At 55.2% G+C, this 25,011-nt stretch overlaps 1 protein-coding gene across 3 annotated transcripts; it reads left to right on the top strand.

Annotated features, from left to right (window-relative positions):
- Positions 1 to 1,550: 1,550 nt before the first annotated feature.
- Positions 1,551 to 23,684, top strand: Rarg (retinoic acid receptor gamma). Of its 3 annotated transcripts, none has more exons than XM_041646009.1 (10): positions 1,551 to 1,802; positions 2,444 to 2,501; positions 6,290 to 6,615; positions 17,639 to 17,787; positions 18,423 to 18,564; positions 19,190 to 19,350; positions 19,615 to 19,791; positions 19,968 to 20,172; positions 20,561 to 20,719; positions 22,376 to 23,684. In XM_041646009.1, exons 3-10 carry the CDS (start codon positions 6,432 to 6,434, stop codon positions 22,573 to 22,575), a joined length of 1,377 nt encoding a protein of 458 aa, XP_041501943.1. In that variant the 5' UTR covers positions 1,551 to 1,802; positions 2,444 to 2,501; positions 6,290 to 6,431; the 3' UTR covers positions 22,576 to 23,684. The 3 variants fall into 3 exon arrangements, with proteins under 3 accessions (XP_041501943.1, XP_041501944.1, XP_041501942.1); XM_041646010.1 differs by lacking the exon at positions 1,551 to 1,802 and adding an exon at positions 1,977 to 2,054; XM_041646008.1 differs by lacking the exons at positions 1,551 to 1,802; positions 2,444 to 2,501; positions 6,290 to 6,615 and adding an exon at positions 13,063 to 13,299.
- Positions 23,685 to 25,011: the final 1,327 nt, after the last annotated feature.

The raw sequence follows: 25,011 nt of genomic DNA on the forward strand, positions 1-25,011 counted from the left end.
CCTGGCAGGATCCCTGCCACACAGGCAGCTCACCATCCCACCCTAGCCTGAATGCCAGGGTCCAACTCCCTGACACGCACCCCTCCTACACTGCGAAGAGCTGCTCCCAAGGTAACCAGAAAAGTCAACAGCAGACAGGCCACCTGGGGACAGGACCCTGGAGTACCTATTCCCAGCTCTTCCCAGCCCTGGAGTGAAAAGGGGAACTTGTCTGAACCCCCAATGACGTCTCTAGTCTCCTGGGATAGTCACAGCATGCACCATGCCTCTTCTTCCCCCTTCTCTCTCACCCGATAATGGCTACCAAAGAAGTCTTTCCCAGGAGGAGGAGACCTGTCCCCTCGGGTGACAGCAAGACCAGAGCAGAGTAATGCCAGGGTGGAAAATGTGACGAGACTGAGGAGCCCATTCCATTCCCCAGGTGCTGGCCACCCTGGGAGTGCTGCTAGGGCTGGTCCTTCGGGCTAGTCCTTGGCCAGCCTGTCCAACGATCTTCCTCCTCTCCGAACCCGACAAGCCCTGCGGGACTGCATCGGTTCTGTGCATAGATATTGGCCTTCACTCTTCTTTGGCTCTGTACTCGGTAGAACGGGGTCGAACTATTGGCTTCCCTCTCTAGGTTTGAGAGCCTGTCAGTCTTGGTTTGTGTGAAGTCAGAGACCGTCCCTGTCAGACACAGACACTGACTTTGGGTTTCTAGTGACCCAGCGTCAACAACATTCGTGGCGCATCTACCAGGCAGCCAGGCAGGCCTCGCTGGCTGAGCCAGACACACACCCTTGCCTGGGCTTTCTCCCTCACACCCAGAGCAAGGCTCCTCCCACCCCCACCCCCAATGTTCTTCCAGCCCTCCTCCCAGCCTCTCCCCCTCCAAATCCAAGCCTAAAGGTGGGAACAATATTGGCAGCGAGAGACCCACGCGCCTTAACTCCTGGAGCCGATGGCAGGCAGAGTGAGAGGGAGGAGGTCTGTGAACCCAATTCGCAGCACCTCATAACCCCCACTAGTTAAACCAGTTTGCTCCTAGGCCATAGGACACAGAAGGCGAGGGGAAGGGAGACAGCTTTGACCTACAGGTGGCGGCTAAGAAAAGGGGACAGTGCCTTTTCCTCTGACATACTCCTGCTCCATCACTCCACGTCCTGGGAGTGTCCACGTCACCCACTGCCTACCCTGGGAGGTATCAGAGACGGGCCTGGCAGAATTCTGCGACCAGAGACAACTCGGTCTCCCCAAATGGCAGCAAAGGGGAAATCGCCAGAGAGAAAGGGTTGGCATCACAGAGCCCAGGACACTGACCTCTGCCAGTTCTGCCCGGCCTCCCGGGGATGGAGCCACGAAAGCCCAGCAAATGGGAGGGGCAGAGACCCAGGCGTCCTGGACCGCCCCGCCCAGTCTCCCCCATCCATCCTCCCCCCCCCCCCCAGCCCCAGGGCACCGAGGAGGGAGCCGGGCAGGGGCAGGCGGCAGGGGAGGGAGGAGCGAGGGCGGGAGGGGGAGGAGGGAGCCGGGCAGGGAGGGAGGTGGGGGGGTAGGGAGGGAGAAAAAGAAAGAAAATATTTTCCGTGTCCCCGCCTGCGGAGTCAGTGTGCGGTTTGGGAGAAAATGTGTCGGATATTTTGGGGCGGTCACGTGGGCGGGCGGGCTCCGAGAGGCCCCGGGATTGTCCCAGCCTAGAGCCGTGCCCCCCTGGAGCCCCCCACTACCGCGAGTCCCTAACACCTCGGCGTTCCATCCCCGAGACCGCCTGACGCTGGGACCTCCGGGCTCCGCGGCCTTCCTTCCCCCGCCCTCCCCTCCAGGTGAGTCAGGCGGGGAAGCCGGCTCGCCCGCCAGCCCTCTGGCTGTGGACGCAGGGGTCCTCCGCCGAAGTGAGCCGGGGGCTGGGACGTCGGGAGCCTCAGGGGTCCTCTTTTTCCGGGGGTGGCCAGGCTGTTAGCCGGGCTTGCGAGGGGGCTTTATGCCCCAACTTGGAGTTAGTCGTGACCTGGGAAGGAAAAGGGAAGATTTTAGACAGACTGAGGATGAGCCGGGTTATCTGCCCCTGATTTTTGGTGAGTACTAAGGGAGACCGTTTGGGAAAGTCTTGGGCAAACGAACCTATACTGTACTCGGAATGTCAGAAAAGACCAGATTCCCTCTGGTGAGAAAGGGTGGCATTCTTCCACCCCCCTGGGGGGAGGTTACTGAAGGGTGGATCCGATGGTCCCGTGGAATGGCACGTCTCTGCAGAGGTACCATGAAAGGGTCTCGCAAGTGGTCCTGGCTATCTGGGTCAGGGTTCCCTCTGACCTATCCCCAGCTACGCAAGTAAGCCAATGCAGGGGTGGGGGTGGTTCTTTTGAGTATTCTAGAGGGGAAGCCCCAGTGGAACAAAGGGAGAGTTAGAACACTGGTCCTGGTCCTGGAGTGCCATTGACAGAGCTTCTCTTGTTTCCACCAGGTCCTCTCACCTCAACCTGGCCCAGTATGTAGAAGGGAATCTCTGCAGAGGCCACAGGGTAAGAATATGCTTAGTTGGTGGTCATGGGGAGGGGGCAGCAGGGATGGCTGAGGAGGGGACTCCAGGACGAAATGCTCAGATAACACCGTCTTGTAGGGCTCCAACCTTGGGCAGATGGAACCCTGCTCTTTAAAGGGCTTTTGCCCCTATGGTCATTCTTCCAACACTGAGTTGAGGTTGAGGACCACAGCCATTGTCAGGAAGAAGAAGACTTGTAAGGGGTTAAGGGGAGTGTGTGTGTCTGGGGTGCCTGAAGCTTGGGTATCCCAAACACACGCGCGCGCGCGCGCACACACACACACACACACACCAGAGAGGCTTAGAACTGGTAGGCAGCACAAGACACGCCCCCTGCAACCCCGGCACACCCCCACCTCTGGCTCAGAAAGCCACCTAACTGGCACCTCCAGTTCCCCCCTCTGCCCCACCCTGCCCGTGCCCTCTGATGCCCACACACATTCCACTGGCATTGCCTGCCTGCCTCCTGGGTACTGCCCCTCCCTGGGGCCAGTGTGTTAGAGGGAGGGCACCTGAGGGTGAGAGGTGGGAATCGGGGGTCTAGACTCCACCAACAAAGGCAGGGAGCCAGTGAAGCCAGGACCACTGCTGCCTCCTGGAGTGCGGGCTGGGGGTGCGCAGGCTAGAGCGGAGGATGCCTGGGTTCTCCACCCATTCTGGAGATGGGGTCATGGAAAAAGGTGGTCGTGTTTATACAGAGGGGAGGGGGGCAGCGGGTGGAGAGCAGCTGACAAGAGCAGCTTTGTTCCAGGCTCTGGAGCGGGCATGGCAGCGGGGAGACGCCCCCTTCCATCCGGCAGCCCCTTCCTCTGTGCCCTCCCCTCAACTCCACCTCATCTCTAAGAGAAGCAGCTTTGTAAGAGCCCTTTCCCCAAGTCAGTTGCCCGCCTTCTAGGCCGCACCATCGGAGGTGGCATCCTGGGAAGGGGGAGGAAGTGTTCCCTGTCTTCTGCAGGTCCCTGAAGAACCCAGGCAGTTAAGACCCTCATTCAGCACTTCCTCTCACTCTGCACTATCTTCAGTTTCTTGCTGTCTTTTTCTACCTGGGACTGAAGCACATGCCCCTCCCCCCCTTCCCAGAGAGACCTTTGCTGCCTTCCTTCCTCTGCACCTCCAAGTCTCCCCTCCCAGGCAGTAAGGAGGAAAGCCAGGGCCAGGGAGAGTTGGCTTGCCCTTTGCTTAACTCACAATATCCTTGTGAGGACCTGGGGCCTGAGCATCCCTCCCTGGTACCTCCTGTTGAAGCCTTGCCTACCGCAGAGGTTTGTTTCTCATCTGTAGGTGAGATGCCAAGACCAAGATGGCTGGAGTAGAGAACCTGTTCCTAGTCTATGTAGAATCGGGGTGGGGGGAATTGGGTTGGGGGTGCTCTACTAGTTCATCACTCTTGGGACTGGAGGGGTTAATTCACCTGGAATGTAGCCCAGCCTGTTGAGCTATGGCCCAGGGGCCTTAGGGGCCCTGGACCCCTGGCTCCACTAGGGTTTAACTTGGGTTGAGGACCTCATGGACTAGGGAAGGAAAAGGAGAAGGAAGGATCCTAGAGGTATTTTAGGACTCTGAGGGACTCTGGAGTGAAGAGGGTCCGAGGCCTGTGGGTGGTACCTAGTGAGATCAGGGGCTCCTTCACACATGAGAAGGGTGACGGTGTTGGGGTTTGAGTTCTTGTAGCTATGATGGTTTATTCCTAGGAGTTTGGAGGTTGAGAAAGATGAGAGAAAGAGAGGAGGAAAAAGCAGAGATACAAAGAAACAGAAATGCTGATCCTAGAAACAAGTACTAATAAAAAGAGATGTAGAAATGCCTGCAGCCTCCCTGTGGGATGCCCATGCTGTGGTCCTCTGCCCTCATCCCATCAGTTCTGGTTACTGGCGCTACTCTCCCAGCCTGTGAACTTACACGGTAGATGGCCCTTGAGATCCTGAAGAGCCCCTTTCCCTTAGCTACAGAGTGATGGTGGGAACCACAGGCCCTCTCTGGGGTCTCCCCTTCCTCTCTTGGGCTTCTTCTCTCCTTTCCTGGGCTCAGGTTAAAAATTTCAGGGGTGGGGAGAAGCTACATTTGAGGGAGAAGAGTGTCTGAGGGGCCAAAGAAAGCTAGGAGGATAAGGAGCAGCACAGGAACTGAGAACAAGGATGGGCTTTCTGGTATGGTAGTTATCTCTCAGTGGAGTTCCACCAGCACTCCGGGTTTGAAGAAGAGAATGGTAAGGGGTATAGGGCGTGTAGGCTGACTGGGGATGATTGGTGAGGAGAAAGAGTTGGGAGGGGAAACAGGAGTATTGAGGAAGATGGAGGAAGGAAACGATAATTAAAAGGGGCATGCATGAAGCACAAGGTATGAAATATTGACATAGCATTTAACATGTGCCCTACTTTATCCTAAACATGACGAGTTATTGAATCCTCACAACAACCTTACCAACGGGGGGCGGTATTATTCTCTAATGGTAGATGAAGAGATTGAGAGAGATGAAATAACTCCTCCCAAGTTTCACAGCCAGTAAGTGGGGGGACATCAATTCTGGGAGGTTGCATGTGACCATTGTACTGTATGCTCCAAAGCCATACAGGACTCAGGAGTACAGCAGAGATAGTGGCTTGCTGCTGCTGGGGTGCTAGAGTTTGAGTTAATTTATCTTTTATTTATTTACTTTTTGTTTGCTTGTTTATTTAATTTTGGTTTTTAGAGAAAGGGTTTCTCTGTTTAACAATCCTGGCTGTCCTGGAACTCGCTCTGCAGACCAGGGCAGCCTTGAATTCACAGAGATCCACCAGCCTCTGTCTCCCGAGTGCATCACTGTACTCAGTTTGGTTTTGTTTCTCTCCTGATGCTGATATCAGACCCGGGGTCTTGCATTTGCTACGTGCTAAGCAAATGAACCACCACTGAGCTATAAATTCCCAGCCTGAGTGTTGGGGCTCCACCCTTTAAAGTCACGTGACCTTAAGCCAGTCACTAAACCTTAGTTTCCTAAGCTGTAAAATGGGAGTCATAATTTCTTCTTCACAGGACAGATGTGAGGATTAAGATGTCTAGTGTGATGCTGCGGTCTAGGAATCTCCCCACCAGATGTTTCAGATCATTGTTCACCTCAGACACTCAGTTTATCCTTCTTCGAAGCTAAACGGAAGAATTTCTTACAATCTGTGCATCTTTCTGCTTTGCCCACTTGATGATACTGCAGGTGCCCAAGCCAGAGTAACAAAGGACCAGCTGAGGGAAGGTCATGGCCTTCCCTTGGAGCCTTGGCCTCCAGTTTCTGGCACAGGGGTCTGTGTATAAGGTCACAGCATGTGAAGAGGTGAAGTGAAAGCTTTACCTGGAGGGGAGAAACAGAAATCGAAAAAGTCAAAAAGATAAAGATACGTTCTTTAGCTTAGCATGGCTCACACCTTTAATTCCAGCTCTTGGGAGGTAGAAGCAGGTGGATCTCTGAGTTTAAGACCAGAGACCAGCCTGCTCTACAGAATGAGTTTGAGGACAGCTAGGCCTATACAGAGAAACCGTGTCTCAAAACAAACAAACAAAAAGAACTCACTCAGAGTGAGTGTTGTCTTTTTTTTTGTTTTGGTTTGTTTTTCAAGACAGGGTTTCTCTGTGTAGCCCTGGCTGTCCTGGAATTCTCTTTGTAGAGTAGGCTGGCCTCAAACTCACTGAGATCTGCCTGCCTGTCTCTGCCTCCCAAGTGCTAGGATTAAAGGTGTGCACTACCACTACTTGGTGTGAGTGTTGTCTTATCTTTCTTTTTTCTTATTTTCTTTCTAGGACCCTTGGAGACCCAGTGGGCAGGCCAGCCAGGGTGGGCACGGAGCCTCCCAGGCCAGGGCAGTGGGCATGGGCGGGGGCTGCAGCTGAAGACTCCCCCCGCCCACTGCAGATTCCAAGGGATTCCCACACTGCAGCTACCATGGCCACCAATAAGGAGCGACTCTTTGCGACTGGTGCCCTGGGACCTGGATCTGGGTACCCAGGGGCAGGCTTCCCCTTCGCCTTCCCAGGGGCACTCAGAGGGTCGCCACCATTTGAAATGCTGAGTCCCAGCTTCCGGGGCCTGGGCCAGCCTGACCTCCCCAAGGAAATGGCCTCTCTGTGTGAGTCTCAGGGGTCTTGGGGGATGAGGGCAAATGGGTAGGGGGTGATGTAGAAAATGGACAACCTTGTTGGACAGGTGGGCAGGGAGTTGGACTTGGTCTCGTAGAAAGATGATGGGGGGGGCAGTAGGAGTGGACTTGGTGTGTTTTGAGGGTAGCATCTGTGAATCAGAGTTCCGTTCAAATACGATCTCAAGGTAGTGGGCCGTAAGACTGCCTCCTGGGTCACTCAGCTAGCAGAAGGGAACCTGTTTGTGTAGACACCGAGGGCGAGTGTGGTGTCCTTCAGGGCTACATGCAGTTGGGAGGTGGGGGGGAGGCAGACAGGGGACTAGAGAACCTGAGAAGTTGGTCAGCTGGCTCTGTGATGAAGAGGAGAGATGGCAGTTCTGAGTCTGCAAATAGGAAAGGAACTTAGTGCCAGGTGCCTAAAGATGTGTGGGGCTGGGAATGTTCTTAAAGGTTCCGAGGAGAACAGAAATAGCCCAGGGACAAAGAGGCGGCTCTTGGTCCACCAAAAAAAAAAAAAAAAAAAAAAAAAAAAAATTAGACCGGTGCAAGGGATGCTCCAGAAGCATCCTTCTTGACATCATGGTTCCATGGTTCTGGTCTTCTCCCATCCCTCCAGGTCTGGAGCACTGCCACACACTACAGATCCCTACTTGTCCCCAATGCCTGCCCTCTGAGTTAAGCATTTGAATAATGACAGCAAGTAAGGCCTGAGCCTTGTTTTGCTCCCTGGGACCCCTCTTTGCCCACTTGGTGATTGTTCCTCCTGACCAGGTCATGACAGGTGGGAGGTGGGGTGGGATGGGGAGCCTTGGCCTCCAGTTTCTGGCACAGGGGTCTGTGTATAAGGTCACAGCATGTGAAGAGGTGAAGTGAAAGCTTTACCTGGAGGGGAGAAACAGAGATCGAAAAAGACAAAAAGATAAAGATACGTTCTTTAACTTAGCATGGCTCACACCTTTAATTCCAGCACTCGGGAGGCAGAGGCAGGTGGATCTCTGAGTTCGAGACCAGCCTGTTCTACAGTGAGTTGGAGGACAGCCAGGCCTATACAGAGAAACCCTGTCTCAAAATAACAAGAAAGATACAGCTTTGAAGCTCAGTAGAAGAGGGGGAGCCTTTGTGTGATTCTGGGGGTACACCTGGAGGACTTTGAAAATAGGGGTGACTACACTGGGCTGGCAGCTCTACTGGAAAAAGTGTGTTTGTCTGGAGGAGTGTGTGTGCTTGTCTCGCAGGCCATGTCCAGTTTGTGTGTCTGCAGCGTCTCTGAGACTGTTCATAGGCAGAATTCCAGGGTATGCAAAAGTCTGTGAGGAGGCAGGAGGTACTGGCTCGGTAGGGACTCCCTGTGGCAGGGCTGTAACTCATCAGAGGCTACCGTGTGGCATGCAGGGTGAGTGAAAGAATAGAAAACTTTCTTTTTTTTAAACTTTAGCTAGACTCCCCTCTTCCTCAATGTTATTCCATGAATCCATCCTGCACCAGGCAGTGAGACTAAGCCTCATCTACTGTGAATGTATTATTATTATTATTGGTTTTTTGAGATAGGGTTTCTCTCTGTGTAACAGCCCTGGCTGTCCTGGAACTTGCTCTTGTAGACCAGACTGACCTCAGAGATCCACTGTGCGCCACCACCACCCGTATTTCTTGCAGAGAATCAAACAATTTAATCTCTTGGGACTTGATCTTCCCAGGTTCTGTGGGAAGAAACTAAAGGAGCTGGAGCGGGAAAGAGAGCAGAGAGATGGTGGTCGTAGGAAGAAGGCTCAGAGACATGGCCAGTACCCAGGGAAGCTCTCCTTGTGCCCTTGTATTCTGGATACGTGGAGATGGAGGTCAGGGTTCAAAGTGAGGTCAAGGAAGGAGAAAGTGCCAGGCCAAGCTCCATCCCCAAAGGCTGCCCTGAAGGATGGGAACTGCAAGGAGAAATCTCAGGGAAGAGCCAGCATCTGGGAAGGCAGTTGCAGAGGGTGCAGGGAGGGGAGCTAGCCTAAAGGGACAGGCCCAGGCAGGGAAGTGGCAGGTAGGGTGGGGAGGAGGGGAAGGCCTGGGTACAGACAGCATGCTTGGGGTGGGGCATCCAGCTCCTAGTGGTAGTGCTGAGGAGAGGCAGGAATCTTGAAGTTTAGGGAAGCTCCCTCCGTGGGAGAGTGACTGGCCAGAGGAGGAGAGGGTGCCACCTCTCCTTCCCTTTGATCTGCTGTCCCCTTTTGACTTGTGATGATCTGTCACATAGGAGGGGTGGATTTCTAGTCATACATTTGATGCCGCACCTACACTCACCTTAAATCGCTGTTTCTCATGACATTCTCTCCTGCAGCCCTCTCTCATGTAGGGTAAGAAAGGATGAGGTAACAGTCGGAGCTTCTCCTTGGGGGTTGGTTTTTGGATCTTATTGAGGAGTCAGCCCCTGGCACATTGGGAATATCCTTGTTAAGGAGTCTTGGTCCAGCCGGGTGGTAGTGGCACTCTGGAGGCAGAGGCAGGGGGATCTCTGAGTTCGACAAGAGCTAGTTCTAGGGCAGGCAACAAAGCAACAAAGAGAACCCCTGTCTTGAAAAACAAAACAAAACAAAAAGTCTTGGTCCATGTCTTCGGGCTCTCCCGGGCCCCAGTGGGTGAGGCAGGCATCTTAGAACCCTGTGGTGGAGGAGGGAGAGGTGAGGAGAGGTGAGCTAGGCAAGCATGGACCTGTGTGCATGGAAACAGAGGGGAGTGTCTGGGCATACGCACCCGTGTGTGCATGCATGCACATTGAATTGCATGCATTCATGCGAATGTATCTCTGATGAGCACTGGTGTGCAGCACTTTTGCTTTTCAAGACTGCAGGGATAGAGTGTGCATGCAGAGAAGGGATATTGTGGTCTTGAAGACCTGGCCCAGACTGTCCTCCAAACATTGTGGCCTTAATAACTGCTATGGCCGTGGGGCCAGTGTCTGTGGGGCAGGAAGCCCAAACTCCACCATACTAAGTTACTTGGAGACACTGAAGGCCGGCTGGCACCAAGAGAAAGGGAGTCCTATCTAAACTGGAGATGCCCAGACCTAAGCGGGAGGGTAGCTATACAGGTGCAAACCCCGAGAGGGCCCAGGAACTTGGAGAAAGAAGCAAGGAAAGCAAGCTATAGCAGTTGAAGATGGCAAGCAGGCGGCAGTGAGGTCTCCTCCGGGAAAAACCCCAGTGGCTGCCTCTTTCCCCTCCCCTCCCAGTCTCTCCTCCTCCGGCTCCAACTCCTGCTCCAGGCCGACACAAACGGGGCTTTGATTGCAACAGGAAACCTCTCCGGCGGGGGGAGCCGAGCTTGCCGCCGCCGCTGGGGCCCAGGCGGCACCCCCCCTCTGGGCCCCCTACCCTGTCACAGCCCCCATCCAGCCAAGAGCTCCTCCTGTCCTTGCTTCGGGCCTCTTCCTTGCTTTCACACCTCCCTCCTCCTCTTCAGAAGACCCCTCCTAGTGCTCTTCAGGTGGGACTGGCCTCTAGGACTTACCCTCCTGGGCGGGGCCTACTACTGGTTGAAAGACCCCTTCAGTTTTTAGAGTGAGATTTTGGAAGAAAAGGAGTTACTAAGCAAGAAGAATGCCAAGTCAGTGATCCTCAGACCTCTTCTAGAGGTGGCAAGATGGGAGAGAGAGGATTTAGCTGTCCCGCTCCCCAAACCTAGTCCTAGCCAAACTCAAACTTTGCCAGGGGCTGGTAGAACTCTGAGGGGTGACCAGGCTCGAAGCTTGAGCGCTATTGGCCTTCTCAGTGGGGGAGGGGCACATTCTTTGCCCCTGGGACCATAGCTTCCCGAGGATCTAGCTGGGAGGGGGGTGCACCCTAGTGGTGGGGATCATAGGGAAGGGGGTGAGTCAGGCACCGCCCCACTCCATGCCCCCACCAAGGCTGGCGGGGGAACATCTGGTTCCCATGAAATGCTAGGAGACTAATGGGTCTAATTGCTGCAATAAGGGCGGGGGGGGGCGCTTTGGGGAAAAGAGGGTTACTAGATCCCCCCATTTTGCCTTCAATCCAAGACTGTACTTGGGTCTGATGGGATGTGTTGGCCTGATATCCTAATGCCTGGTCCTAGGCCCCCTTTCCCAGCATTGCTTTTGAAGCACATATGGGGTGATGAGGAGTGGGGTGCATCTGGTGACGAGAAAGAGGGGCTCTTGAGGACCCATGGCTTCCTGGAGCCCTCCCCCCACTCTTGTGCCCTCCTCCCAAACCCCTCCCTGTGGCCTGGCCACTTCTGGTTCTGATTACCAACCAGGCAGGCCTGACTTAATTGGGACCTTTCAGATTTCAGAGGGGGAAGGGGAACTTACAGGCCCGAAGTTGACTAGTCAAGGCCTTTTTCTCCTTGTTTTTTTTGGGGTACTCTTCTCTTTCTCCTTTGTTTCCTACTGGCCTATTCCAGTTTAGACACTTATTCCTCTTTTTTTTGGGGGGGTACGGTTAGATTAAAAAATGGAGTGTTAGGGTTGGGTCATGAAGGGAAACTTCATACTAGGTTGGAAAGATCTTGTCTTCCGCTTCATTCCTGCTGCAAGCTCCCAGTTTGCCTGTCCACCCCAGCCCACCATCGCCATCCGCATTTTAGGCCCTCCTCCCCGCCCCCCCCCCCCCAGGCAGCACCGCTGGCAGCAACCCGTTCCCCTCCCCCTCTCCCGTCTTCTTTGCCTACTCTGGCACCCCTTCCTGCTTTTTATTCTTCCATCAGGCGCCCCACTCTCTCAGCACCCCGTGCGACCCCGACTCGGTACAGCAGATTCTTAGAAAAGTGCGCCCCGCCCTGGCTCAGCCGCAGCCGCCGGGCGGGGGAAGGGGTCGGGCCGGGCGCTGCTCCCGCTCCCGCTCCCGGGCGCTCCCCGTGTGAGCGGCGCTGACAGAGCCGGCTGGGCCGGCCCGCCGGGCGGTCGGGCGGGCGGGCGGCCGGCGGGCGGGGCGCGGGGGAGGGGGCGGTTTCCGGGAGTCGCCGCCACTGGCGTTGTCCCAGGGCCAGGGTCCCCATTCCAGGCGGCCTAGCAAGGGCAAACTTCTGACGTGGCCAATCTTTACCCTCTCCTCCCGGCGAGGGCGCCCGGGGGGGGGGGCACTCAAGGTGGCACTGAGGGAGGAGGGGCAGCTATTTCCTGAGGTGGGGTATAAGTGACCCTTCGCAGCGAGTGACCAGCAGGGCAGTTAGCGCGAAGGGAGCCTAACTTAGTACAGTGGAAACTCGGGATAGGGGCAGTTGTGTGCGGGGGAGCACTTTGGTACTGTAGGGACAGTGCAGAGGGTAGTTTTGTGCCCCCAAAGTGAAGTCAGGTTCTGGGAGAGGGCACAGAGCGAGGTAGTCGAGGCACTTTGGGAGTGTCAGTCGCGGGATAGAGCTTCGGGGACTTTGAGGGAGGCGGCCCAGCCCTCGGCGGAGGAAGGACAGCCGGAGCTAGGAGGGGTAGACTCTCCGCTGCGCTGAAGGGGGCGGGAGGGGGGACTCCGCTGCGGAGCTGGCGACGGCCTGGGCGGGGTGGGGCGGGGCCGGGTCAGGAGGAGGTGAGCGCGCCCGGCCACCCGCCCCGAGGGGGGTTCCCGGAGAGTTCACCGCGGGCGCGCGCTCTGGCCCTCGGACCGGGGGTGGGAAGAACGGGAAGGAAGGAGGCGGCCGCGAGCGCGGAGCGGCAGGAATGCAGTGTTCTGCTCCGACGCGCGCGCACGAACGGAGGAGGAGTCGGGCCTGGGAATGAGGGGGGTGGAGGTAACGCAGGTCCTCCGGCTCTGCAAAGCAGCACGGGGCATTTCAAGGTTCCCCTCCACGCAGTCATCCTTAACACTCTTGCTTGTGTTGACTTGTGCCGAAGAAAGGGTTGAAGGGAGGGGGAAGACGCTGTAAAAGGAAATGCGTGCATTTTGGTTCCTCCACTCCTTCCTCCAATCCCAATCTGGGCACGCGCCTAAGTGCAAATGCGTGCAAAACCTCAGGACTGTAGAGAGAACCTGATTACAAGCATTTTCCTGAGCCAGGTGTATTTGCACAAATTCGGGCACCTATGAATTTATTGTGGGTGCAGATATGCTTGTGCACTATTGCACATTTGCAAATTTGTGTTGCTTGCCATAATAAGTGCATGCACAGATGTATGTCTAAGCAAGCGCGTGCGCCGCGCAGCGAGTAGACGTGTGTGAATGTGTAAGTGCTCCACTCCCCGCTCTGCTCATCTTGGTGCCCGGCCCCCTTCGCTCTCCAAGCCCCACCCCCATCCCTCCAGGCTTTGCTTTTACAAAAGGTCTCCACAGCCCTCGCTGCCCGAGCACCCTAAGTGAGCTAGACGGAGGCAGAAGCTGCTGCTTCGCCTCCGCGCCCCGCCCAGTCCCTTTCCCTTGCTGGGGATCCCCCCTCTTCCCCGCCCACCCCTTACCCCCCATGCATCTCAGCGCCCTATGCTAGCTCTCCCCCTCCCCCCTCCAGGAGCAGGGCGCTGCGGGGGGAGGAGGGGGAATGGGCTGCGGGTCCTTGATATTCTAGCACCCAGTTTCTCTCCAAGCCGGGTCGCGATGTACGACTGCATGGAATCGTTTGCCCCGGGTCCGCGACGGCTCTATGGGGCCGCCGGGCCCGGGGCCGGCTTGCTACGCAGAGCCACTGGCAGCTCCTGTTTCGTCGGACTTGAGTCTTTTGCCTGGGCGCAACCTGCCAGTCTACAATGTAGGTCTTCGAATTTGGGGGTGGGGTATTGGGTGCACGAGAAGCTGGTGCTTACTATTTCCGTAGGTAAAGTTTAAACCTGGGGTGCAAGCGGGTATTCTGGTCCTTTCTATATGAGGTACTGGCCCTTTAAACATGAGGGCCTCAGAGTTGGTCTCCTTTGCGTGAGTGCTGTAGTGTTTGGAGTTGTGTGTGGTTTTTATGGTGGGTATTTAGCTAGTGCTTTGGTTGATGCCACTCCCGAGTTCCTGGGGATAGGAGAGACGGATGTATGTTGCTAGTGTGTCCTCAAGTCCTTAGTTGGAGGGATATGGCACCCAGGACCGTGGGTGGCGTTCCTAAAGTCCATGCGGGAAGTTGGGAGCATTTAAAAAAAATTGCAAAGCCCTTGAATTCCTGGCTTGTGCAGACCTTTGCCTAGCAGATGTGGGTGTGGAATAGGGGTCTCTACCCACTGTCACCCTCCGCGCCTGGGTTGGCAGAGTTGCGTGACCCGGTGTGGGGATGTTTGTGGCGTGAGGTCGGGAGGGCGTGTGCCTTGCGTGGCTGCGGGGGCGGTTTTGGAAAGTGCTGTGCTCTAGAGAGCATCCTGTGTGCTTAGCTTGTGGGGTGCAAGGGGTGTGCACAGAAGAGCGAGAAAGCTGGATTCTGTGTTTATCCTCATTAAAACAAACAAACAAAAAACTGGAAGTGTGTATTCGGTTGTCTTGACAGATCAGATGACTTTTTTCTATGGCTCCAGCACACAGCTTCAGCAGGAAGCGAAAAGTTTCAAGCCAAGTGTATGGAGTGGGGGGTGGTCTGGAAGTGACAGTCGGTAGGGGAGAACAATCGTCAGGCCCCCAAATATCCGTCTTTCCCTTCTCTGTAATGGGAGATGCCAGGCGTGGGGCCCTGGAACCCCTTTCCAGAGCGGTAATAAAAAGCTGGGGACTGAGAGGCAGTAAAAATAAAGTCCAGATGAGAAGCGGCTTTGAAGCCTGGGCCACAGTGCCTGGCGGGGGTGGGCTGTGAGAAGGGGCTGGGATAGGAGCCTGGAACACCCCCCCCCCCGATTTACTGGGGGTTGGCACTGCGCTCGCAGCCCGGGTACGGATGACTGCAGACCTAGGCTTGGGGGCACTCTGGGAAGGGGCGGGCAGCGGGCGGGGTGGCAGGCGCTGGGGGAGTGCGCACGCCGGGTCACTGAGCCCCCGCCAACGCGCCTCGCTCCTTGGCACTCGGCAGCGCTGTTTACAAGTTCAGATTTTTTTTTTTTTTGTTCCAGGGCAGAGCTGCTCAGATTTAACAACTGGGAGAATGGAAAAGGGAGGTAGCAGACAGGAGACAGTATTAGGGATGGGTGGGATAAGAATTGAAGTGTGCTATTTAAAGGGTGAGAAAACATGGTACTAATACATTGCACCAGATTTCTGTGAATTCTTAACCTTGTCATGCCCAGTATAACGGGGGATTAGGCACACTGGTTGGTGTTTGACATAGAGATATCTAGCAGAGGCCCTGGGCAGGGGCCATTTAGACCTCTAGAGACCTTTTGGTTTTGGTAGCTCAGAGTTTTTGCATATTACTTTGAGCCAGTCAGTTTCATTAGTAGGGCCCTGGTGGGCACATAAAACCAGCCGCAGGCTCCTGGCACTCTCAGGGAGGGAACGTGTTTCAGAGTAGAGCTGGGCGGTGTGTGTGACACTTGGATGGGGACTTGGGTGTCCTGGTGTCGTGCGGGCCTGCTGTGATGTTTCTGTGGTAGACCCATTGGCTTGTAACTGTGTAGCCCACTGTTGGGTGTTGCTTGTCATCCACCTACATGGAGTTAAGTGTGGCTTGCTGTCTGCGAGTTCTGTTTAGAGGTCCGGGCCCAGCTAAGGAACCCATAGGCGGACTGCCTGCTTTTGTGTCTGTGTCTTTGCCAGGTGGTGGTGGTGGCGCACGCCTTAATCCCAGCACTCAGGAGGCAGAGGCAGGCAGAGCTCTGGGAAAGCGAGGCCAACCTGGTCTACAGAGTGACTTCCAGGACAGGTTCCAAAACAAGACAGAGAAACCCTGTCTGAAAAAAAAAAGTGTCTTCAAGGAGCTGTAGCTGTGAGCGTGAGTCCAGGCAGCTCAGCTCTGGGCCTCGCAGCTGGGAGCGTTTACAGCCGGTTATAACGAGTTTGTTTGAAGCTCCGCTCAGCCTGGCCAGGAATTTCCTCAATTTCAGCAATTTGGGCTTTAAAAGGAGAAAACCTAGAGCCCACCCCCTCCTCCTCGGCAGGGGCCCGTTCCTAGCCCAGCAACAGCAGCCCAGTGTAGAGGTCTCAGCTGGTGTGAAGAGGGGATCACCCTGCCTCCCAGAAGACCCTGTTAGCATTTTAGCTCCCTGCACCCACAGTGACTTCAGAACCATTGGGTTGCACTTTAGGATACAGGGGGGCGTGGAGGTGCCAGGGGGGTGTCGAGAATGGGTGACAGTGCCACTAAGATGGGAAAAGCTGCCCAAGGGCAGGCTCTCTGGGGCCTGCCATCTTATAATTGGCTGGTGCTACCCCATGCCAGTCTGACCGCACCCAGGCCTTGCGCAAGAGAGGAAATGAGGAAATGGGGTAGTGCTCTGTGGGTAGAGAGGGCGTCAGTACAGGAGAGAGGACCAGCCCACGCTCGGGCCTGTGGATGGAGAGGGCGTCAGTGCAGGAGAGAGGACCAGCCCACGCGCGGGCCTGTGGATGGAGAGGGCGTCAGTGCAGGACAGAGGACCAGCCCACGCGCGGGCCTGTGGATGGAGAGGGCGTCAGTGCAGGACAGAGGACCAGCCCACGCGCGGGCCTGTGGATGGAGAGGGCGTCAGTGCAGGACAGAGGACCAGCCCACGCGCGGGCCTGTGGGTAGAGAGGGCGTCAGTGCAGGAGAGAGGACCAGCCCACGCTCGGGCCTGTGGATGGAGAGGGCGTCAGTGCAGGAGAGAAGATCAGCCCACGAGCGGGCCTTGTGGACAAGGCCCGTGCCCTGGGGACCTCGGGATGGGCTGAGAGAGCCAGGACCTGAAAGGCATCCCAGTCCTTCCCACGCCTCTAGGCACCTACTACAGACACAGGCAGCCCCACCCCCAGTCTTGAATAAACTCCCAGCACCCACCCTTCTGCCCCCACTCCTTGCAGGGGGCTCAAACTCCAGGAGGATTCTTATGCAAATTGGGTATGTGGGGGTGGGGGTGAGGAGGGCTTCCCTCTTTGTGAGGTTCCCAGCCTCCCTCTCGTTGCTTTGGGTCAGATGCACTTGTGACCAGGTGGGCTGCAGAGGGTGAGAGGAAGGACAGGTCCGGGAGGTGGGTTCAAAGGCTGCCGAGGATCTTCAGACTCTTCCAGTCACTTGGGCCTTGCAAATGTGGGCAACAGGTCCTGTAGGGAGAATAACTTTCAGATGTCCTGAGCCTCTGAGGATGAGCCTCACACTCACACAGCCTGCAACAGGGACCTAGCAGCCTCCTCTATGAAGTGTGGGCTTCCCCTACTGTGGGCATAGGCTAAGATTCCTTCCAACTACAGTTGTTTTCTGAGGCTTTCATGACTGAAGCCTGGCTCCGAAAGGGTCTGGGATCGCTCCCTTCCCCCTCGGCTCTGTTTACCCTAGGTCACCTGACTCTCTGCTCACCCCCAAACTGCTCCAAGACCTAAGGATCTGAGAGCCTTGTCTCAGCTGTCAGCCGGCAGTGTGAAACTGAGCTGCTCACCCCGACTGGTAAAGCCTCACCTTTGAGGAGTGAGTTAAATGAATTAAGTCATTCAGCCAGGTGCGAGCTGTAGGTGGCCTGCAACTGTCCCCTTGGCTTCCACATCTGCTGCCCGCCCCTCCACTGCTCCCAGAGGCTGAGGATGGTGGAACTCAGGGCTACCGGGGTGACGGGGAGTCCTAGCTCTGCCATTCCCACTTCTTAAAAAATTTTTATAGGTGTTTTGCTTGTATGTGTGTTTGTGTGCTATGTATGTGCCTGGTGTCCACAGAGGCCAAAAGAGGGAATTGGATTCCCTGGACCTGGTTATGGATGGTTGTAAACTGCCACGTAGGTGCTGAGAATTGAGCCCCCGGTCTTCTAGAAGAGTTGCCAGTGCTCTTAACCACTGAGCCATCTCTCCAACTTTATGACTGGGGAAATAAAAGCAGAGACGTTAACTTCTAGGGTGGCATTGGTCTGGAATTTGGAGAAATAAGCATTAATGCAGAAGAGTAGTTGGCCAAATGGGGGCCGAGAGTGAGGGTGGGTGGTAGGGGCCCGAAATCCCAGCAAGCAGCAGTGACAGTGGCTGCTGGGCACCAGGGGTCATGAGATGAGGATGCTTCTGCTGACCTCCTACTGCTTTCCCCCCAGCGGTGGAGACACAGAGCACTAGCTCAGAGGAAATGGTGCCCAGCTCTCCGTCACCCCCACCACCTCCTCGGGTCTATAAGCCATGCTTTGTATGCAATGACAAGTCTTCCGGCTACCATTACGGGGTCAGCTCATGTGAAGGCTGCAAGGTGTGTATATGGTGGGGTAAGACTAGAGATGGGGACACAAGGGGAGTGTAGCCCGGCAGGTAGAATGCTTGCTTAGCATATGTGAAGCCTCAGCAACACACAACAGAGACCCTCTGACCAAAAACAATATGGTGGAGGGGGCACCCTTCCCTTTAAATTGGGTTAGTAGGAGAAGGCGTTTGGTGCCAAGCCTGACTTGAAGTTTATCCCCGGGGCCCACGTAGTGGAAGGAAAAGAAGTAACTACTCTGAACTCTACTTGTACCCTGTGGTTCCACATGTACCCTCCACTCCTAATACACACAAAATAAATAATGAAAAGTATTTTAAAGATGGGGGACCCAGGTGCTGTGTTCACATGAGTTTTGCCTGTGTGGGATGAGGGGCTGCTCTGTGCATGGATGATTGACAGCTGGGGTGAGGTGCTGAGGTCGCAGCTCTGTCAGAATGCCTGCTAGCGTGCAGAAGGCTCAGAATGCCTGCTAGCGTGCAGAAGGCTCTAGGTTCAGTCACTCCCCAGCTCTCCTGCCACAAACAGAATAGGCTGGGTCAGGCCTAGGGCCACCTGTGTGGTTGGAGAAATGTTGATGTCCCCAGTATCCTGTTTCATGGCACGCCTCCTGCTCTCCAATCCAGGGCTTCTTCAGGCGCAGCATCCAGAAAAACATGGTGTATACATGTCACCGTGACAAAAATTGTATCATCAACAAGGTAACCAGGAATCGCTGCCAGTACTGCCGGCTACAAAAGTGTTTCGAAGTGGGCATGTCCAAGGAAGGTAGGTTCCCTGCTCCATCCTATGGCCTTCTCTTCCATTTCGCCCATTGCTGTCCTGCTTCGCTGACTGGCCTGCCCTGGAGCTGCTGCCTTCTCCAGTCTATTACATTGCCTCCATTCAGCTGTGGGCCACAATCCGTTACCGTTCTCCCCTCTCTTGACTATTCTTCTGAAACCTGGGTCCTAGGGTTTTTCTTTCTTCTGTCTGATGGGGCAGGAGGGTTAGTCTGGTCCCTCCCCTCCTCTGTTCTTTCACAGGACAGGTCCTGAGATGGCTCTGGGCTGGCCCCTCCTTCCCGCCCCCCCACCATTGTGCTGCCCAGGCTATAAGTGGATATCCTGCCTGCATATCCTGCCCCCCCTCAACCTCCAGCTCCTGCGGGGCAACCGGAAGGGCAGGATGGAGCCTGGGGAGGGAGCATGGCTTCAGGCCCTGGGTGGGGTTGGGGCAAACCAGCCTGGAAATGGGAGTTTATGTAGAAGATAGGGAAATTAAGGCACTAATTAGGGTTCCAGGGAAGAAATACATATTCTTCTGAGAACTGAGCACATTAAGCTAGGGTGAGAGAGGACATCCAAAAGGAGACTGCGAGGGTCCTGACTTCCCCTTTGCTTCCAACCCCAAGCTGTAAGGAATGACCGAAACAAGAAGAAAAAAGAGGTAAAGGAAGAGGGCTCACCTGACAGCTATGAACTGAGCCCACAGTTAGAAGAGCTCATCACCAAAGTCAGCAAAGCCCACCAGGAGACTTTCCCCTCACTCTGCCAGCTGGGCAAATACACCACGGTGAGGAGTGGACTGGGCTGTGGTGGTCTGCAGTGCGAGGGCACCCGGGGAGCCTTCGGGGCTGCGGTGGTCTGCAGTGCAAGGGCACCCGGGGAGCTTCAGGGCTGTGGTGGTCTGCAGCGCGGAGGGCACCCAGGGGAACTTCAGGGCTGCGGTGGTCTGTAGCGCCCAGGGCGCTTCAGGAATGGACGGGGCTGCAGTGGTCTGTAGCACGGAGGGCACCCAGAGGAGCCTTCACATCTAATGCATCTTTACTCCCTGCAGAACTCCAGTGCAGATCACCGGGTACAGCTGGACCTGGGGCTGTGGGACAAGTTTAGTGAGCTGGCTACCAAATGCATCATCAAGATTGTGGAGTTTGCTAAGCGGTTGCCGGGTTTTACAGGACTCAGCATTGCTGACCAGATCACTCTGCTCAAGGCTGCCTGCCTGGATATCCTAGTGAGTTAGCCTATGAGTTCCGGACCAATTTGACCCTTTTCTCCCAGCACCATGCTTCTCTGCCGAAACTCTTTCTGTCTGAGCCTTTGTCTCCTGTTTACTGAGCCTCCCCTCTCCAATCTCAGAGTTCTTCCTCAGGGGCAGCACTAACTACTGTGCTTACCCCCAACCTCCAGATGCTGCGAATCTGTACAAGGTATACCCCAGAGCAAGACACCATGACATTCTCGGATGGACTGACCCTGAACCGTACCCAGATGCACAATGCTGGCTTTGGGCCCCTTACGGACCTCGTCTTTGCCTTCGCTGGGCAGCTGCTGCCCCTGGAGATGGATGACACAGAGACCGGGCTGCTCAGTGCCATCTGCCTCATCTGTGGAGGTGCGGGGGCGCCCCCTGGCGGCTGGCTGCATGGGCTACCTTTTCTACCACACTATCCACACTGGTTCATGACCCCATCCTACAGACTTCTCAGATCATGTATATCCTTACTGGCCAACCAAGCTAAGGACGAAAGGAGGAGGCAGAGTCCAGGGAACTCAGAAACCCTGGCTACAGTGCTGAGATGTAGGAGTGATGGGAAAGAGCAAGGTCCTTGCTGAATGGTTAAAGGTACAGGCAGGCCTTGCGTCAGGGGAAGATAACCCACAGCGGTGAAGGGGCTGAGGAGACAGTCTGACTTTGAGGCCCTCAGAAGAGGGTCTGTTGGGGGTCAGCCACCTGTCACCGTATCCTTCTCCATCTCACTCCATTGTACTTACTTGTACAGACCGCATGGACCTGGAGGAACCTGAGAAGGTAGACAAGCTGCAGGAGCCCTTGCTGGAAGCCCTGAGGCTTTACGCGCGGCGACGGAGACCCAGCCAACCCTACATGTTTCCAAGGATGCTTATGAAAATCACTGACCTCCGGGGCATCAGCACCAAGGGTTCGTTATGAGTCAACCCCCTTCCCAGATCTGCAGGTCTCCTGAGTCACAGGGTGGGCAGGCTGAGGAAGAGAGAGGGGCTGAGAATCCAGCACCTCCACGGAGTCCTAGCTTGACTGTATCCTCCTGGGAAGATTTCAGGCAAATTCTTTTCTGTTTTGGTTTGGTTGCTGGTGTGTGTGTGTTGCTGGGAGTGAACCCCAGTTCCTGCATGCACTAGGCAAATACTCTATGCATAGTGACACCCCAGCCCTCTTTGTTTTTCTGCTTGGAAGCTGGGAGGACTAAACTTAATCCTGCCTCAAAAGCTTATCATAAGAACTAAATGAACTCACTACATAGAGAGGGCAGTTAAGAGCCTGGCATGGAGCCATGCGTGATGAGTGGTGCTTCACACATGTCATTTCAGCAAGAGAGGCTGAGGCAGGAGGATTACTTGGAGCTCATGAGTTCAAGGCTAGCCTGGCCATTTCCATGATTACAGAGCATTCTCTTGAGCAGTGCTGGCTCAGAAGAGTGCCTGTAACATGAGCATTTGACTAACATTATCTGTTATAAAAGTTACTAAGAACTGGCCTTGAAGCAGCCGGAAAGCTCTGGACATTAGACCTGATGACTGCGCTATATCACTGGGCTCGAAGATACATGCAGTGTGGTCTTCAAAATCTTTTTTTGCATTTATTTATTTATTTATTTATTTATTGTCTACGGTGGGGTGTTCTTGTCATTGTATGATGTAGAGATCAGAGGGTAGCCCACAGGAGTCAGTTCTTCTTTTCGCAGTGTGGGTCCTTGGGGTGCCAGGCGGGCTGACAAACGCCCTTACTCACTGAGGTATCTTACTGGCCCGAAAAATGTTTTACTTACGAGTATTATTGTGTGTGTGACGTGTGTGCCATACATGTGTGGAGGTCAGATGACAGCTCTGTGGAGCTGGTTCTCTCTGCTCACCTCTATGTCGGTGATTGGACAAACTCAGGTTGGTAGGCTTGTGCTCATGAAGGGGATTATCCACTGAGCCATCTGCTGTCTCACAAACCCACAGTGCGGTTTTGAAAAGATGCTGGGCATTCATGCACACGCCTTTAATCTCAGCACCCGGGAGGCAGAGACAGATGGATCTCTGTGAGTTCGAGGCCAGCCTGGTCTACAGAGTGAGTTCAAAGACAGCTGAGGCCACACAGAGAAGCCCTGTCTCAGAAAACCAAAAGAAAAGACACCCCAAAACTTTGTGGTAGCTGCCTGTAATTCCAGTGCACAGGAGGCCGAGGCAAGTCCAAGGCCCTCCAGAGCGATATAGCAAGGCTGACGCTGCATGTTTATGCATTGACCTCTCACCCCATGGTTTGAGGTTAGCTGACAGAGCTCCAAGATAGTTAGGGCTACATAGAAAGATCCCGTTTCTAGAAGAGGAGCAAAAGAGAAGAGAAAGCCTGAAGTCATGAGACAACAGGCGGCAGGCCGGGCACTGTTCAGCTGGCTGCTCTAGGCAGGGCAAAGGCCTGTGGGAACCACACGAAAGCAGAGGTAGGAGAAGCGATGCGTCTGAGCCCAGAGTGCTGTGGTCACAGGGAAATCAAGTCAAGGAGTTTGGGGCAGGACATCTATAGACCCGCGTGCTTCTGCCTTTCCAAGCCTCTTCCCTTCTCTTTGTAGGAGCAGAAAGGGCCATTACCCTGAAGATGGAGATTCCAGGCCCAATGCCCCCCCTGATCCGAGAGATGCTGGAGAACCCTGAAATGTTTGAGGACGACTCCTCGAAGCCTGGCCCGCACCCCAAGGCTTCCAGTGAGGATGAAGCTCCAGGGGTCCGGGACAAAGGGGGCCAAAGTCCCCAACCTGACCAGGGCCCCTGACCTACCCCACTGTGGGGCTGGGCTCCAGGCAGCAGACTGACTATTCCCTGGGCACCACCAGTGACTGGGGGAGGACCTGCCCTGCCCACTCCCACCTTTCCAATGAGCTCATTGTTTTGCCAAAGTTTCTAGGGGTGCCTGTGTTCATCCCTGTCCTGTTCTAACTGGCTCCCTCTACAGTCCTGGAGGACTGCCCTGCACCTACCAGAAGAACCGGAGAAGGGGTGAGCCTGAGTCTGGACTCTAATATCTCAGCACTGCCCATCAGATTCAGGCCGCAGGCTCCCAGGGCAGGGGAAGCCCCGCCTTCCCATAGCCTCTTCCTCTGCCAGGTGCTTGGGCCTCTGGGAACAAACAGGAACACTAGAGACCAAAATGGGGGGGGGGGATCCTCAAGGAGGGCTGAGCCCACCCTGGTGCCCTACCCTGGGTGCCTAATGCTGTGTGATGAACCTGCCATGCACACTGCCCTGTGCCCCATCCTCCTGCCAGGTGTAGGGGCAGGCTGGACCCTGCATTTCTGGGGTGGGGCCTGAGGGTGAAGGGAGAAGCATAGCCCTTTCTGTACCTCTGCTGAGGTGCAGCTCTCATCCTGGGCCCTCTATTTTACAAGCCCCTCCCTTAGCCCTGTCTTGTGCCTTGGCCTCCTGCCCCCATCTCAGCCATCAGACAGGACCCTCCTACACTACAGAGGGGACAGGGATCCCTCTCCTAGTGCCTTCTACCCTTGACCCCCAGAGCAGCTTGGCCCGGGGAGGGGAGACGCTGCTTAGCTGATCCCACCCTGACCCAGAGGAAGCCTCTATTTATTTATTAGCTTTTGTTTACACCCTGGATGACCCCTTCCTCCAGGGGTCTTGTGTGGGGGAGCCCAGGGCCTCTGTGACCCCTTCTTTCTTTTCCCAACCCCCCATTTGTATTTAGCTGCCAAATAAGATTCCTGCAGGCTCCCCCTTTTCTCTGGGGGGTCAGGGTGCTGTCCCCTCCCCTCTGTTTACATCTCCTCTCCCACCCCGCTGTATCGCATATTGCTGAGTTTTCTATTTTTGCAAAATAAAGTGATGGAAACTCATGGGATGTGGCTCCCTCTGGGCCGAGTCACCCAGTCAGGGAAGTGACCTGCTGACCTGGAGAAGGAGCTGGGTGGGGCACTGGAGCTGCCAACCAGCTTCATGGTTTTCTTGGGGAGCAAAGAAAATAACGAACTATGTTCAGCAGCCGCAGCAAGGAGGACGGGGAGCTGCGGGGCCCACTCTGAATGTTTGGCCTCCTCCGGCCACCAGTGAGTTCTTACCTTTGGTAGGATCCTAATGAACTCATGATGTCTAAGTGTGTATTTGCTCTGCTCTGGCCAGGGATCTCTTGAAATTTCGTTTGGTTTGCACAGTTGTTTCTAGACTTGGAAGAGAACTGCAGCCCCACATCTAAGCTGCAGTGGTTTTTGGGTGCGTTTGTTTGAACAGGGTCTCACTATATCTCAAACTGGCCTCCAACTAGTAATCCTCCTACTTCAGCCTCCTGAATCTTGGGCTTAGAGACCCGAGCCACCCTTCCTGACTTGGTGTTTATTGAACTCACTCTGAGGGGACTCTTACATCCTCTGTGCCTGCACTATCTACCCCATGACCCACTCCTTCTTTGAGGCTTCTCTTCACCCTGCATCCCCTCCCCACTCCTTCCACGGCTCTCCCGTCACTTTGTCTCCTAATGTTCTCTACCTTCTGCAGGCCTTAACTCTATCCCCCCACAGCCCCCCCGACTCTGCCTTGGGATGGTGTCTTGCTTACCTTGCTCTTGGATCTCTTCAGCAGTGACCCGAGCATCTGGGAAGGAGGTGGGTGTGGGACAGAAGAGGAGGGGAAAGCAGAAGAAGAAAGTGAAAGAAGATTTAGAGGAAACCACAGGGCCAGGGAAAAGAGGGCATTGCCATGGTAACCACCGGTTGAGGGGGAAGGGCAAAAGGTCCGCCTGCCCCACAGTCTGGAACCAGCTCAAGCTCACCCAGGGGTGCCCCTCCTGTCCAGTTGTCTCTTCCAGCAGCTTCCCTTTCCAAGCTCTGTTGTGATCCGTGTACTTTTGCTCTGGGACTCCAGCAGGGAGGCTGATTGACAGGCACCAGTTCTTGCTCTCTGGGAATGCTCTTTCCTATAGGGAACTCCACCAGGCCACTGTGGGCCAGGAAAAAAATCCCATTTGTACTTACACAGCCCTTTCTCCCCGTAGGCTTTCCCTACGTCAGCCCTGGCTGCTGCTCCTGCACTCTGCCTTCCCGTTTCCTCCCCTCTTTCCCAGGCTCTACGGCTGTCCACTGTGGCTTTTAGACCTCCCGGTTGCACATCCAAGCCTCACCCAGTGCCTCTCTCTGAGACTGCTCATTCATTCCCGGCCGCCCTGACCCAAAAAAAAAATCACACAGAAACTGTATTAATTACAACA

Source organism: Microtus oregoni, unplaced genomic scaffold (genome assembly GCF_018167655.1).
Source record: "Microtus oregoni isolate MIOR12 unplaced genomic scaffold, Mior012 000118F_ref0000498, whole genome shotgun sequence".
NCBI lineage: Eukaryota > Metazoa > Chordata > Mammalia > Rodentia > Cricetidae > Microtus > Microtus oregoni.